The sequence below is a fragment of the Microtus pennsylvanicus genome, chromosome 9 (assembly GCF_037038515.1).
Source record: "Microtus pennsylvanicus isolate mMicPen1 chromosome 9, mMicPen1.hap1, whole genome shotgun sequence".
In the NCBI taxonomy this organism is placed as follows: domain Eukaryota; kingdom Metazoa; phylum Chordata; class Mammalia; order Rodentia; family Cricetidae; genus Microtus; species Microtus pennsylvanicus.
Window position 1 is genome coordinate 7,509,684 of NC_134587.1, and position 16,698 is coordinate 7,526,381.

At 46.6% G+C, this 16,698-nt stretch overlaps 1 protein-coding gene across 1 annotated transcript in view; it reads left to right on the plus strand.

Moving 5' to 3' along the window:
* Pde11a (phosphodiesterase 11A) overlaps positions 1–16,698 on the plus strand; it is a 262,795-nt gene that overhangs the window by 234,659 nt on the left and 11,438 nt on the right. Inside the window, exon 19 of the mRNA XM_075984824.1 lies at positions 2,629–2,712. Coding sequence (XP_075840939.1) covers positions 2,629–2,712 — 84 coding nt within the window. The remainder of the gene's footprint in view (positions 1–2,628; positions 2,713–16,698) is intronic.

Here is a 16,698-nt window from a genome sequence, read left to right on the forward strand (position 1 = left end):
ATAACAGCCTAGCGTTAAAGTCAAGCTGTCCAGCCTCAAGGAGCAAGCTGGCTCTTATTTTTCAGTTCCAAGCTTTCAAACTCCCCAAAACAAATCATTTCAAACCGTTTTCTTTTCTTTGTTTTCAAATTAAATAGGACTTTATCAAAGCTTAAAATATGTCTGTGCCAAAGGATGCTATAAGGAAGACAAAGAGACAACCTACAGAATAAGAGGAATTATTTACAAACTGTGCATCTGACAAGGGCCTCATAGTTAGAACATTAGAATAACTCTTATAACAATGAGACAATGCAGCTGAAGATTGGGAAGGGGCGTCTACCCAAGCATATCACTTCTGAGCATACCCATGAACAAGCACATAGACAACAAAGACACAAATGCAGATTGTGGTCACAGTGAGGCGCCACCTCACACACAGGCTACTACTAAAAAGACAGACGATACCAGCCCTGTAAGTTTCCAGAAAAGCCCGGACAGTGAGATACAGGAAGGAATGCAAACTAGTGCAGCTACTTTGAATATCAAGTCTGGAATCCTCAAAAAGTTAGACCTAGGGCTGGTGAGAAGGTTCAGCAAGCAGAGCACTTGCTGTCCAAGCTTGGCAAGCCGAGTGGAATCCCAGATCCCACGGTAAAAGGAGAGAACCTACTCCCGACAGCTGTCCTCTGGCCTCCACCTGCTTGCTATGCCATCGTCATCCTCAATGTGAAAAACAAGGTCTAATATAATAAACTTGGCCTGGAGTTGCCATATAACCCATTCACTTCTAGGTTTATCCCCAAAGGAAATAAAAAGAAACCACGCCCATACAAAAACTTGTGCACAGCTGTTCACACCAGGTTTACTCCTAGCACCCAAAAAGTGTGAACAATGCAAATGCCCGTCAACTGATGAACTAATAAACAAAAGGTCATAGGTCTCTGCAAAAATGAGTGAGTGAAATACTGGCACTTGCTGCCTCGATACACCTTGAATATCATGCTACGTGAAAGAAGCCAGTCCCGAAAGGCCATGCCCCTATGACTCCATTTAAATGAACTAAATAAATAGCTCAAGTAGAAAAAGAACTATAGAGAGAATAGACTGCTGTGGTTGGGGCGTGGTCCCGCGTCCTGAGGTTTCCTGTGCTGCAGCTCAGTCCCCAGTGTGAGTGTTGAGAGCTTGGAAGCTCCATCCTGCTCTGGTGGGGAGAGGCGTGGTCTTTGGAGGTTATAGGGACCAGAGAAGTTCACGAGTCCCCGGGGAGCCCCATGTTCAAATTAGAGTAGATTATAGGAAGGGGAGAGGCACCAGAAGACACAAATGTGTGCTCTTTGTCTCGTGCTTTATGGTGTCCTGAGACTCTCAGGTCTTTCAGTAAGAAGGCCGCCAACAGACGCAGGCCCTCCAGCCTCCAGAACTGGGAGCCAAACAAACCTTCTTTGTCAAGTTGCTCCCAGTCTGGGGTGTTTTGTTATAAAGACACAAGACGTATAGACACACAGACATTTTTAAAGGGACATTTCTGAAGCAAGCTTCATGTATTTCAGAAGAACTCTCACTTTCTCCAGTACATTCCCTGAATTCCAGGCATCTCTTGGAAAAGATGAGCAGGGTCTGTGGAATTCAGTGGCTTTCTGCCTACTGTAGGTAGAGATGGTTTCCTCAGATTTGGTACCTAGCGTTGTCTACCACACACACTCCCTCTGTGGCTCATCAGTCTGAAGGATGCAACCTTCCCAACATCTCAGGACTAAGGATGAGGCTTGAACTTGCCCTTATGACTGCCGTAGACACCAGAATGATGTGGGTGCCACATTTTACCTCGCCTTTCAATAAGGCAAGACAAATTCTAACGAGGCAGTGCCCTCTTCCTGATCAGCGGGCAGAAGGTAACGTCATAGGCCCCTTACTTTTTAAGAACAAAAGGAAGGACATTCTCCCTGGAGTTGAGTTGACTGTTTATTAAAGGAATTCATTTTAACCCTCTAATTCCTGTTGACCAAAGTCTTCCCGATAGAAATAAATCACTCTAGCTTTTAGAAATACGTAAAAATTATATCAAGCGTAATAATGTCATAAAATTTAAAGGCTGGGCTGAAGAAAGGATGCATGCCTGCCCCCACCATCCATCCAGAGCAAGTTCTCAGTACCCTACTAATAGAACGTTACGAGAAATCACGTGGTTGCCGCACCAGCGCCCAACCTTAAAATCTCATAAAATAATTTATGTTTCATAAGAGGGAAAAAAGAGAAGAAACCCTGCTGCTAAGGCTCTTTTCCAATCTCGGGCATCTTCTCACCGCGGAAGTAAAAACCTGCATTATTTTTGTGGCAAAAAGATGTACCTCCTTCCCCTTGACTTCACCCAGTTCCCAGTGACCTGCTGACTTGATTTAGTAACCATTACCTGTACCTGCAGACAGCTTTTGGCCCCGAGGAGCTGAACGCCATAAAGTTCAAACAAATTCACTTGCAAATCTCATCTTAGGAGATCTGTGAAAATACTTTATTTCTCATCATAGAGAAAGGGAGAGAGGCTGTGTGTAAGACTGGTGATTTGTGAACTACTCAGCTGGTGACATCTGACGCGCCATTTGACAAAGCGACAGTGGTAAAGGCCAGGCTTCTGCTTTTCTCCTCTAGGCTATTTTTGACCGGAACCGGAAAGATGAACTGCCTCGCTTGCAGCTGGAGTGGATTGACAGCATCTGCATGCCTTTGTATCAGGTACTGCCGGCTTGTGAGTGTCTGTGTGTCCTGCCCGAGGCGACAGAGAACATGGGTAAGGTTCTCAGAAATGTTTGAAGTGGGAGACGCTTGCAGGGTACGAACCAAGAGCTGGTGCTTCGAAGATGGGGACCTCAGGTCTCCATCGCTTTTTGAAATGTAATCTCCACGGGCTCACCTTCCTTGTCTGTAAACCAGGGATTATAATATTTCATCTCTGCGTTCACCAAATGGTGCTGCCTTGAAACTCAAGGATGCAGCCATAGTCAACACCATCTCTCCAGAACACACAGCTCAGAGGCCTAGTAACTAAGGAAACTCCCATACACACTAAAATATTGAAGGCTTAGAGAAATCTAGTGCGAGAGAAGCATGCTTAGCCTCGATTAACCCTGAATTTCTCAAATATAAATTTATTTTGCTTTTAATTTTTATTAGTAGCATGTGAGACACAGGATCTCATCAAACAGACCTTTCTGCTCTGACCCCAGGGTCTGGACCACTGGGTTTTGTATGGGAAGCATCTTCCATCTTTAAAATCTGCCTTCGTCTTTAAGCAAACGTAACTGTGCCAAGCCGTGAATCCTGAGCAGTGCCACTAATGAGCTCTTGCTTCTGCCTGGTACAGAGCCTGCCTGGGGCAAGGAGACATGTGTCAGCTTCGAAGGGTTCGCATTCCGCTTTCGGAGCTCTGCTCAGGGCCCGCATCCGTTTGCACTAACAGTTTCGTGTACATTGGTTTTTAATTCTATGGCATTTGCTTTCATCTATACACCCCCCGACGAGTTCTTTACCCCCGACCTAGCTCAATCCGTCTGGGCCACGTTCCTAACTTCCAAGTGAGATGCACGCAGGGAAAGCTAAGCCTCTTTAGTGTCTCATTCCCTGCTACTCCATTTAGGACCCAGGATGGCTTTTTAAGGACGTCACAACCATTAAGTCCCAGGCTTACCCACCACTTCGTTGTCAGTATTGTTACGAGCTACAGAGACCTGTCACAGTCCCCTGAAAACAAACAAATTAGAATAGTGTCTTCAGGACCGAAATGTAATTCTAATAACCACAAATGATAAAAGTAAATTCACTTGTTGTTTCATATGAACCATTAAATGCCCAATATCATAAAATCAATCAGATACAGTTTTAAGATAATCTAAAATCAATTGTTATGGTTACAAATGACTATAATATTCCCTCATCTAATAATGAAAGATTGGACAAGAAACATTGAGAATGATGTAGTTTATTATAAAGAGGATCCTAACACTCTTTTCTTCCTGTCTGCTCCCCCACCCTTGGCACGGAATATGCAGGCTCCCACATAGAGTCCATGGGTGCTGGTCAGGTACCTTTTGCTTTGCTGAGTTTCCCTTGGTTGCCCACATGGAATTATGGTTTAGTGTTACTCGGTGCCCCATGCATAGGTTTTAATGGGATGGATACTTTACTCTTTTAATTGATAAATTTCTCTTTCTGGAAGGGAGTAAAGCTCAATTAACTTCACTTGCGCTGAGGGCCTGCACGTGGCTCCCACCCCGAGTCTGTTGTTTCATTTCTGGTCCCCAGCTCTTTGGGCTTATCCTGTATTTGCTCCTAGATATTTTGGAATCTTTGGGATAAGAAGGAAGCTACTTGAAGTTAAACAGAAAAGATAGTGCTGACGATTTAGAGAACAGTATTTCCACCGTGCATCACGCAGCATCCTGATTTTCTTTCCTTACTCATCTCTGAGGTTAGACGCACCTGTTGTTTCAGGAAATGGAACACACAGACCCAGTGATGCGCCTGCACATTTAATTGAGTCCTTCTCCACCTCGGCCTTTGCTCTCGTGTGGAGGCTTCCCAGCGGCCTGGCTCTCCTTCTGACTTTTCTCTCACTGTGAAAAGCCGCGTCACCCTGAAGGAGCAGGTGGAGAAAGTTGCTCATAAGGCTGATGCTCAGTGTTCGCCGCTGTTGTCTCTCATGAGCGGGCAATGAAAAGCTTGCTCTCTCTTGGTTTCTTATCACCGCTATTGCTTTTGTTGCACAATTTCTGCTATGAATTCTTTGTAAGGCTTTGAAACCAAATGAGCCATCAAACTGCAAGTGCAGCCAGCACCGAAAGAGCCCCTCCCAGCATCTCTGTCGAGTTCTATCTTACATGTCGTGCAGTAGACAATCTCACACTAACTGATGCTGCCCCCAAAATGAAATGGAATCAGTCACTGGGCGGGAACTGCGGCTATTGGAAAGACAACAGTCTTAAGGAGATAGCCATAAAAGTCACTGAAATGACTCTGGTCCCTTAGGCAAAGTGTTTGGGATGAGTAGGGCTGCTGCAGAAAGGGCACTGGGGTTTTGAACATAGACATGCAAAAATGGGATTCTGAAGGGTAGACAACAAATAAGGTGGTATACAGCTGGCAGAGGTTCCCACGGTGCAAGGGCTAGAGGGACACAGTCTGAAACACAGAATAGAAGAATCCTGCGTAGTCTTGCTGAGATGACTGGGAACATGGCAAAGGGGCAAAGATTAGTAATCACAAGACACAAAATAGACATCCCCTCTAATGACAAAATCACAGGCTCTAAGACAGCAGGCGCGGATGGCAAGAGAGTCGTGTAGAGCCCAAGCAAAGGAATTGTGTTGGGAAGGATGAGAGGGTCCTTTGGGAGGAGCACAGAGTGATGGAGGCTGGAGAGGCTGGAGGCTGCTCTGTATAAGGCTAGGGCGGCAGGGAGTTGGAGGAGGAGGGCGGCCATGCAGCGGGGCAGGAGATATAAGTACGGTTGAAGAGCCGCTACTTTGCTCCATGGACTTTACTGGGTAATTCGGTTTTACTCTGTGACTTTCAAAGGATTCTTCGTGTTAAACATCCTAGTTGACGGAGCACTTCCTGCTGGTGCCTCGGGTTGTTGACTTTGGATTCCCTCCGAGCAAAGGGGAACAAGTGTCATTGCTCACACAGGTGCCCGAAGAGGCCTCAGTGGGAACCCACACCAGAGCATTCTGATGCCCATTCGTTGAAAAAAAATCCAAACTCTTGTCTACCGGACAGTGTTAATCCTCAGGCAATCCGTAACTATGTGGAAGGGAAACAGGGAGGAGTTCTCACACTAAAATCTATTTGTGAGACAGCTACTCAAGTAATAAATAATAGGAAATAATAGAGCCAAAGCGGCTGACAGAAAATACATGAAAACATAGTGTTGGGGTGTTGATTAATTATACAACTATTTCTATCTGAAATGAAGAGCAACCCCTTGTGACTGCAGGCCAGGTGGGAGGGCACAGTGGGGACCAACCCCAGATTCCTCGCGGTTACATAAGGAGACACAACATATGTTTATCTTTTAAATCTTAGGGTTCCAAACTTTTGGAAAGAAGACAAAGAGAGGGTGGGGGAGAGAAAGCGGTCCAAACAGGCAGAAGTCATGATTTATCTGTGACAGCATTTTAATCAGGAAGCATACAGGAGGCCCAGAGCAGGCGGGGGAGCATCAAAGCGTGTTCCCCAGGAGAAGTGGAAAGCCCTGGTTAGTTAGCTCTGGCCTAGCAGGATGTCTTGGAGGAATACATTGACATCTGATTCCAGAGCTTTCTGCTGTCTTTACACCCTGCTGGGGAGCCATTAGCCTGCTGCTCAACATCTTTGGATAAAAAAAAAAGAAAGTGAGAAAAAAGAAGGGGAAAAAAAGACACTATCAAAGTTTGGAGTCTCTGCTGAGGCAGCCTTAGGGATAAACAGAACCCCCCTGTCTCATTCTGAGCTGCTGTTCACAGGAGCAAACTAAGTTTTTGCCCCTGATTTTTGTTCTTAACTCAAACCTCAGCATACCTAAGAACGGCAATGATGCACAGAGACATGATAAATCTGTTCGTTCAAAATCGACAGTTTTTCAAGGTAATCAGATTTTCATCTCCTCTCCAAACTGGCTTTTGAGTTGGGGGATGGATTCCCTCACTGACACTGCAAAGGGGTTACCCTGGAATTGGATCCCCAGCTCCTTGTAAACCAGCCCTGGCCATGCACAACTAGAATCCTGCAGTCCCGCAGTAGGGAGATGGGGGCAGGAGGACCAGAGTTTAAGGACAGCCTCTGCCTTACAGTGAGTTGAAGGCCAGTGGAGGATGTATGAGACCTTGTCTCGAAAAACAGTGACAGAGGTTCCACACCAGACAACAGACTTGGAATCTTATTTCATTTATGTATTTATTTTAACTTCGGCTGTAATGATCGTCTTGGAACTTACTGTTTAACTAGCACAGCTATTAATGTGCTCTCTAAGGAAAGTGAGAAGGGACTTTCATTTTTCCATTTGAGGAATGGAAAAAATGGGTCAGCAGTTAAGAGCACTGTCTGCTCTCTCAGAAAACCTGGGTTCAATTCCCAGCACCCACGTGGTGGCTCACAACCACCTGTAACTCCAGTTCCAAGGGAGTCAACACCCTCTTCTGACCTTCAAGGGAACCAGGCACTCACAAGGTCACACACATACCAGCAACACACCCATTGTACAAATTAGGGACAAAAGCAACTTGGGGAGGTGTATTTCAGTTTATAGTTCCACATTCCCAGACCATCGCTGAGGGAAGTCAGGACAGGAACTCAAGGGGGGCAGGAACCTGGAGGCAGGAATTCATGTGGAGGTCATGAGGGAACGCTGCTTACTGGCTTGGTCCTTGTGCCTTGCTCACCCTGCTTTCTCATAAGATCCAGGACCACCAGCCCAGGGATAGCAACACCCAGAGTAATCTGGATCCTTCCACATCACCATCAACCAGAAAAATGCACCACAATCTTGCCCAGAGGTGGGGACATATTTTTCAACTGAGTTCCCTCTTCCCAAACGACTCCAGCCTGTATGACGGTGACATAAAGTTAGCCAGCACACCCGTACACATAAAATAATTTTTTTAAAATAATAAAATATACTATACTATACTTCAAATTGTGGAGGCTGCAAGTTAGGAACTAATAAACTAGAAAAGAGGTTATAAAAGGCAGCCTCTCTAGATACTGGAAAAGTCTGTAAAAAACGACTTGGTGGCCCCACGGTTCATGACTCATGTAGGATTTTTTTTTTAAAAGAAGAAACTAATGAGCTGCAGGGTGACTGGTCAGAGCAAAAACTTGTCCTCTAAAAGCCTGCAAAGACTGCATGTGGGAAGAGAGAGCACTTCCGTGGGATGTTTTGGAAAATGAGAGGGAGACGGGGAGGGATCGGTTCCTAGATGTGCTTTCTCCCCCATTTAGTAGTAGCGAACGAAAGAAGAGACTTGGGCAAGTTTCTTACTTGTCTTACAAAGGCAAACGTGTGTGGAATGGCATTCACACAGACTCAGAGGTAAAACAAACAAGCAATCCTCAAGAAGAGAGAGGAGAGAGAGGGATGCCGGGCATGGATCTGAGGATGCTTGCACAGGCTCTGGCCACTAACTCCAGTGAAGTCTGCGGGCCTCGTGACCCCCCCCCAGTTCCTAGTCAGTTCTAGCCACTGGTGTCCGGGCGTGGGCTCAGCCCCTCCGGGGCTCAAGGCTGCATTCCTGTCTTTCTGCTGTTCACACTACCTACTGAGTCCCAGATGTGTTGCTTGGACGGTGCCAACTCGCTGTAGGGTAATTATGTCCTTTTTCTGAATTACTCTTGAGATTCCAGAGATAGGCCCTCTCCACCTCCAGACATCAGCCACCAAAGGTGTCACCAAGGGGGTAGCATCTCAGACCCCGTCTCCAAAACAAATAGACAGGAAGAAAGAAAAAGAGAAAGGAAAAGAAACTAAAGGAAGAAAGCTAATTGTGTAAGAGCCAACGAGTAAACCAGCAAGCAGCATCTCTGCTCTCAGCTCCTGCCCTGACTTCCCTCAGTGATGGACTGAGACAGGAAGCTGTGCCTTGTACAAGCCCTTATCCATCCACATCTGCAGGAGGTGGAGTCGAGGACACAGCAGGCTGAGGCTGTGAGGGAAGAACTTTCTAGGCCTTTCTCCCAACTGCTGGTAGTTGCTTGCTATCTTGGCCCTGTGTGGCTTGCGCACACTTCACTCTTTCCAGAGGCAGAGGGCTTTGCCTGGCCTTGCTATGAAAACACCACGGAGGAAGATTAGTGGGATGGCTCAGGGAGAAAAGACACTTCTGTTCAGTCTGTGGACCTAAAGGTTTGAGCCTGGATGCCCACATGATGGAAGGAGAGGACCGCTTCCCACGAAATGCTGACCTCTTCACACACACACACACACACACACACACACACACACACACACACACACACCGTCATCATCGCACACAGTAAATCAATGTTAAAAATAAATCAGGGGAGCGGTAGAAAAGTTGCAGGGGTTAAGATGATGTGCTGCTTCTACAAAGAAGCACACAGCTGCTCACAATCACCCATAACTCCAGGTCCAGGGAACCCAACACCCTCTTTTGACCTCCCTAGGCTCCTGCACACACGTGGTGCACATATATATATACACATAAAGTAAATAAACAGAGGATAAATTTTAAAACATCAAACACCAACCATTGGATGTTGGGCCCATGCCAATCCTATATTATCTTGTTAACATCTTCAGAGACCCTGTTTGCATGTCTGGTTACATTCATGGGTGCTAGGGCATAGGACCTCCGTGTGTGGTGCCCTTGGAGAGGGCACCGTGCTTTTGCACAACGGAGGATGAAAGAAAATTAGAAGTAGATAACTGGGCTCTTGAGAATCTGGCCCTCGCTGCTCAGCCAGGGAAGTCACCTCTATATCTGCTGCCAACTTAGGGGGATCAGAGAGTTCCCCCCTCAGAGCCCCATGTGGGAGATTCACAGCCGAACTGTCTATAGGCTGGCTGCACTCCCTGTTGGTACCTCCAAGGCAGAGAAGTCATACCCTGCTGTGGGGGTCGGAGCAGCTCGAGGGGAGACATCTGCAGACACTTGCACAGGGGCTCTCAGTGAATCAGATCCCAGCAGGGCGCCCTCAAAATAAAGCCCACCCACGTCTACCAACACAGCTCTCCAGCCCCTCCCTCTACTCCCTTACCAGCGGCCTTGGGGGCTGCTTTTCAGTTCCTTGTCTTTAAGCCTGTGCTGAGAAGAGCCCCAGAAGAACTGAGGGCAAGCTCCCGTATGAAAGAAGAGAGACAGGAAAAGGAAACAATCAAAACAAAAACTCTAAACAAACCAAAAGAGTAAGAAACTTGTTACAAGATGACCAGGGCTTCCCCTTCTTTACAGCATCTTAGTTTGGGCATCAGGAGTGCTCCGCAGTCGGGTCTACTATACTAGCGGGCTCTCCTGCTGCTCCACCCGGACCCTTGTCAGGCTCAGCAGCCTCTCCTAGAGTCAGCCCCGCGGTTTCATTCCCCCCACCACCCCTGTGACCCTCTGCCCTTCAGTCCTCCCTCCTCACCGCTAGAGGGAAAAGAGGCTCAACATGAGTGACCTGTAACCCTCAGTCTTGCGTTGACTGGCACCTGCCCTCTCTACAGCGCCACCTGGCTCCAGTCCCGTCAATTGCCCTTGCTCAATTTGTCATCTCTGCGGGGCAATCCAGTCTCATGCCAGCTTCAGAACTTGCTCAGAGAACAAGGTCCTTGCAAAAGAAATCATCTCCCCCCCCCCCCCCCCCCACGCACCGAGAGGTAGATGTATTCCAGTCTCTGGACTCTCTGTGGCTTCTATTAGGGGCACATCCTAATTATCTGTGTTCCTCCTTTCTTATTCAGCCACAGGGTCCAGCGCACTCTCCCTGGGGCAGTGTCCTCCCACACACCCTCAGGGACGCTCTGTGCTTGCTGTTACCTGGCACCCAGGGACAGGCTCAGTAGTACACTCAAGGGCAGAGTGTGACAGAAACAGGAAATGCAGGGCTACCGTGTTGCAGCTGACGTGCTCTTATGTCTGTTACTCAGCAGCTTGCATATGTATAAAAGTTGAAGCATATCTCAAAGTTTTTTAAAGACATTCCAAAGACATAACCTTAAAAAAGGAAATTTTGAGCTGGGTGTATTGATGCATGCTTATCGTCCCAGCACTTGGATGGCTGAGGAAGAACGGCAGGACTTTTGAAGCCTAGGCTGCATAGCAAGACCCAGTCTCCGAAAGGGGAGGGGGCAGTGATGAGAGAAGCAGATTTCAAACAAGCAGAAAGCCGACTGGATGAGAGTTTGTTTTGAAGGGCAGGGTGGCGAGCTGAGATGCCTCCAAGAAGGAGGAAACAGGAATGAAAAGTCAGCAAACAAGGTAGAAAAGACGGGTCTGAGAAGCTGAACAGAGGATACGAAGGAAGATAAATGGATAATTTAACAGCCGTTCAGTTTTTCAGCAAGACAAAGAGCGAGCTACATTGCATCAGAAAAGGGCTAGAAATGATGATGGATGGCCTGGAGGGTCGCGGTGGCCAGCCCGGGGCAGATCCGAGGAACTAAATAAGGCTTGGGGACTGATAGGGATTGAAGAGTTCTCAAAATCTATTTAATGGTCAGGTGGGGGACATTGATCGCGTTCCGGAGGAAATGTGGAGGCGCAATGAGGTGGTCAGCCCTTATTTCCGATATAGGCCGCTGAGCCAGAGTGCGCATGCGCAGCACCGGGGCGGCGTACAGAAGGCATTCAAGCCGATTTTGAAGGAGAGTGGGAAAATACTAATTTAATTTGATCTTTATGAAATAAGCATTTGTCTTTTCTATTCTCAGCCTGAGAAGCCATTCTAACTATTGATTCATTTAACGCTCCTCACATGACCAAAAATTGCCCTTGTGAGTTTATTTATTATTTATTGCCTTGCTGAGGGTTGAACACCAGGCCTTATGCATGCTGGGTAAGTACTCTGCCATTGAACTCTACCCCTAGCCCCGTGGAAGGGCTTTAAATATTTTATCGTTGAATAGTTAACACATGCCCAGTGAACACAATTTAAAATTGTTTGAAAAGCAAAAAGAATCAAGAAATGATTCTCCCTGGGCTGTCGATCTGCCTCAGTTTCTCTCTCTCTGAGATCAACTACTACTAACCTGGGTGTTGTGAACGATCCAAACAGTCCACATGGCCACGGTGTCCCGGCCCTGATTTCTGAACGCAGACAGGAAGGTTGATATGCATCGTACTTTACACGTAATATATTTAGAGATTGTTTCTGATTTGTAGTCAAAGCTGGCCCATGCTTTGATGGCTGTATAGTATTAGATTGTGAAGATAAAGATGAAGTTATTTAACTAATAATTATTTGTGGCTCCTGATGTTTCTAAACATCAGGATACCATTATCCTTATAGACACACCGTATCCACACTTTATTGATAGGGATGGATAGCCAGAAGTGGGGTCACTGGCCTTTGAACTTTGGAACTTGGATGGCTATGGCCAGCGTTTGCTCTGTGCAATTTGAACTATTTTATATTCCCAGCAATAAGGCCTGAAGTGCCCTGGGTCACAAGAAGTAGTGTTATCAAATGTCCTTCATTCCTGTTAGTATTGTATATATAAAATATATGTCACTGTTTCACTTTTATTAAGGCCTGAAGTGCTCTGGGTCACAAGAAGTAATGTTGTCAAATGTCCTTCATTCTTGTTAGTATTGTATATGTAAAATATATGTCACTGTGATTTTCACTTTTATTTCCCATACCATATTTGTGATGTGGTTTTAGATTTACTTACTAAAATCCACTTGCCCCCTTTGCTATGAGTAGGAACTCACTTTATATTACATTTTTCTCGTTTGTCATTGTCTCTTCACTTCGTCTGTGCTGTGCATCTATTAGTTTGTTTGGAGTTTTTTGGTTTTTGCAATTTGATTTGGTTGGTTTTGGACAGAGTCTCACTGTGTGGCCATGGCTGACATTGAACTCTCTATGAAGATAGACTCTACCATTTTATCTGGTAACACACTACAATAGATTTAATGTCTGGAGAATCTAGTTTCACCTTCCCCAGTACTCTTCAATATTTCTAGGTCTGCTTATTTTTCTATATAAATTTTTAATTTTGGTTCTAAACCGATTTTACATTAAAAGGCCAGTCACTGAAAATTAAATTAATGTGTCTTCCTACCATTTAAAAGGTAGGTCTGCAGCTCACGGGGATGTGTTTAACCTATGAAAGTCTGTGTTTCCGTAGAACAAAAACTGCACTTTAGAAATTCAAGGCGACCGTGGTGCTGTTGGCCCCACTGCCCCTATATGTACAAACACCCCTGTATCTTAGCCTACGAGGAACTTATATCTCGAGAAATAAAGTCACAATGATCTGCCCCCGCCAGGTGCTACAGAGGACAAACGAAGCCCTTCCCATGGGCAAAGAGGCCAGCTACTAAAGCAAACCCCTCCATAGAGATGCAGATAGAGGTGATCTAGACGTAGAGCCAACAGTGAGAAGGCAGCCCTTGTTCATCTTCTTATTCTTTCTCTTGAAAACCTCACTATCTTTATGGTCCTAGAATTAAGAGAGGGGAATTTCCCCACCATACAGGAAATGGCCACTGAAAGGAAAGGGGATTTCTGTCGCCAACATCCTCCACCTAAAGCAAGGCATTCCTCCTGGGTGCTTGGGTCTCAATCTCCCTAAGTCTGGCGTATTGGGATGTGAAAGTTTGGTGACTCCCCCCTTGTCGTAGGAGCATTGCTTGCTGATGGGAGGAAGAGCCTCTTGTAAGCTAACATAAGTATATGCACCCATGCATGCGTCTCGCGCCCACGCACACACACACATGCATGTACATGCACACACACATGCATGTACACACACATGCATGTACATGCACACACACATACACACACGCACACACATGCACACGGACACGAATGCATGCACACACACATACACACACGCACACACATGCACACGGACACGCATGCATACACACACACATACACACACACACATGCACATGCACACGCACTCAAAAATCATCAGAGTTGCATTGCGCCCACTTATTACCACCATTAATTAGTCTCTGACTCTTTGGGCGACTTCAAACACGTGTTTGTAAAAAGAGTAAATGCTGAGAGCATATTCTAGAATCTGTTCTTGGAGCACTGCAGCGCTGTCCTCAGAACACAATTCATGCTAAAGGCACAGATTTGCAACTATGTCTGTCTCCTCCACAGACACCCTCTGCATTGGGGTCTCTCAGATTCAAGGCCCATGAGAAAAACATGGTTAAGTAAGAAAACAGATATTTGCAGCTACCAAACTCAAAAACGTTAATGGTCCCTTTTACACGTTGAATTTTGAGGAAAAAAAATGGATTTTATGTATTTCTATAAAAGCTCAGGTGGCCTAATTTTATTGGAAAACACTCTGATGTGTAAAAAGGTGGATTATTACCATGTGGCTACATTTTAGTTACATGTCCCAACTGCCCCTTCTATGAAGCCCCATTCATCAAAAACTGCAGCTTTTGGGTCAGCAACCACTCCTGCCCAGTCAGGAGTTGCCCTCACAATGAACATGATTGATGAGCTACCAGACTGCTCTGAAAACCCAGCCACCAGGATAACCCGGGACCCTGTCCTAGAGGGGCTCATTAGAACAGAAGGCACTGTTCTCCGTTTCCATTGACGGGAGCTGTCCCTCAGCTGGCCTGTCAATTATCCCTCACGGCCCGTGCTTTATCTTTCCAAAGCAAGGTGGAGACGCGCTGAAGATAAAAAGATTCATTGTCTACACCTAAAGTTTTGACATGGTGTAGAGGTGGCCCTCCTTATTGAACTTCAATAGACCATCAGGGATTCTTAAACAACCCCCCTGGAAAGAAGGGGTGCCCCTCTGTTGTTGGCCCTGATAAGATGGGAAGTGGTTTGTGTGGCCGGTTAAGATCCCAGATAAGAAGATATTACGGGCTTTGTACCCAAGCAGGACTGACCGTGCCAGCTGAGGGTTTATGAACCTGATTTCTCCGGTGTTGGATGCATAATCTCCATAAACAGACCCAGTGAGACCCACTCACTACCCGGCTGTGGTGTTAAATCAGCAAAGATACAGTGCTCCTGGCCTGGAAGTCAAGATCCACCATTTACTCACTAGCTCATCACCCACTCTAGAACAGCAAACAGTGGATGCTCCAGCACAGGCTACAACCGTCCAGCTTGACGCCGTGCGGTTCCCATCATGTCCCATAGATGCGGCTCGTCCAGCTTGACGCCGTATGGTTCCCACCATGCCCCACTGTCCCATACAGCCTGACATTATGGAAATAGCAATGCTTTCATCCTGGGAGTCTAAATTTCTTGCCTCATTAATTCAGAATGTTAATGTCATCCTGAATATCTTTTCCCGCAAAGAAATCCCCCCGAGCATATAAAGAAGAAAGCAAAACACATCACTGTGGGGTCAGAACAGAAATGGAAGGAAGAGCTGTATGTTGACTTTCACATGCACCGCAATCCTCTCCAGCCCCAGGAAGATAATGCTCTCTTTGTGAGTTATCACTGCTGTCGTAATTAGCTGCCAGGATATTAAACACAGGAACCATGAGCACCATCTCCAGGTATACCAAGGGTTGGCGATGCCCCTACGATTCCAGCTGCCGATCTGAATCACGCTTGCTCTGGATCCTGATGACACCGCCTGCTTTTGTGCGAAGCATTATCCCTGTGGCGGGTCATCTCTACTCTTCTTTGGATGACTATCTCCCATCATTTAGATTTGAAGATCTCCAGTCTCAAGGACACGTACACGCACACATGCACACGCCTGACAGCAAGCTTTCGTTTCTGCAAACCTCTCACCTAGCCAACGTGTCATTGCTCTGTAATAATACCACACGCAGAAAAATCATTCTCCCAGTTGGACAAAGCCATCCACCCTACGATAAACACAGTGTAATACTGAATCCGTACAAAGAGAAAATAACTGGCTGTGGGTTTCCTTTCCGAGTTCACCTGGATCACGCCAGGCTCAATGACTGCCAGCAGCTAGCTAACTGGCCTCTTTGTGCCCCCTTCCCTAAGAGCGGCCATTGTGCTGTCTCACTGACTGTGCCACCAGAGGGAGCTGACATCCTCCTCCTGTGCCTGCCAGGGCCCACAAATCAGAACAGGTTGAAATTGTTCAACCTCCTAAGAAAAATGGCCCTCTCTGCTAAGCAGGCTGGGGCTCAGGAAAAGGGCAATACCTGCCACTTCGTCTGGACTCTAACTTGAAGTGGGAGGGGCTGCTGGGTGAGTGTCAGCACCGTGTGTCTATACTGAGAAAGGTGGGACACCCAGAAGCCAGCCACCAGTTCAGAGTTTTTGGGGAGACCTAAGGATGGAAGAGAATAAAGAGCGAAGGTTAAGAGTGCCCAAATTAGTTCGGGCAGTAATGGGATTTAGTGGCCCATGTGGCTCGGGAGCAAAGAGGAGCCGTATAGGTGTATAGTGTGCGGGGGGGGGGGGGGGGGTGCCAGAGGCACATGCCCTCTTCCCTACCTGCCCTGGCGGAGTTCTAGACATCGTGATACTTGGATAACAATATCTTCCATCTGTTGGGGTGTGTGCACATGACTAGTCGGTATCTGTGGGTTTTCCTACTGGATGGTGGGTGCTGCACACCGTCCTCTGGGAGGAGAACCTAGACCACTCTGATGGCTTGCTCTGCACACAATTTGGGCCTGGCTAAAGAGTAGTCCAGTGGTTAGCTTTGAATGGATTAGAAGCCCAGGCTCTTAAGTCACAACTCTGTCATTATAGCTATTACTTTATCATAATAAAAGGGGGAGGGGTTTCCAGGTTAAATTCTGTAAATGTGCTGACTGACTTGGCTTGGGCCTCAGGCACATTCCTAAACAGATCATTGGGATAGTCCTATGGCCAGCCTGGAGAAGAGGGGTTCATGGGATTGGTTCGGGACTCAGGGAAGTGTGGCAGGCCAGTGTTAGCTTCTGCTGTCTGTGAGAGTTTTTATAACCCATGGCTAAGAAAAAAAAAAGTTAAAAAAAAACCACACACACTCATGTGCATGAACACACACACAAACACCTCTTTCTCTCTGTCTGTCTGTCTGTCTCTCTCTGTCTGTCTCTCTGTCTGTCT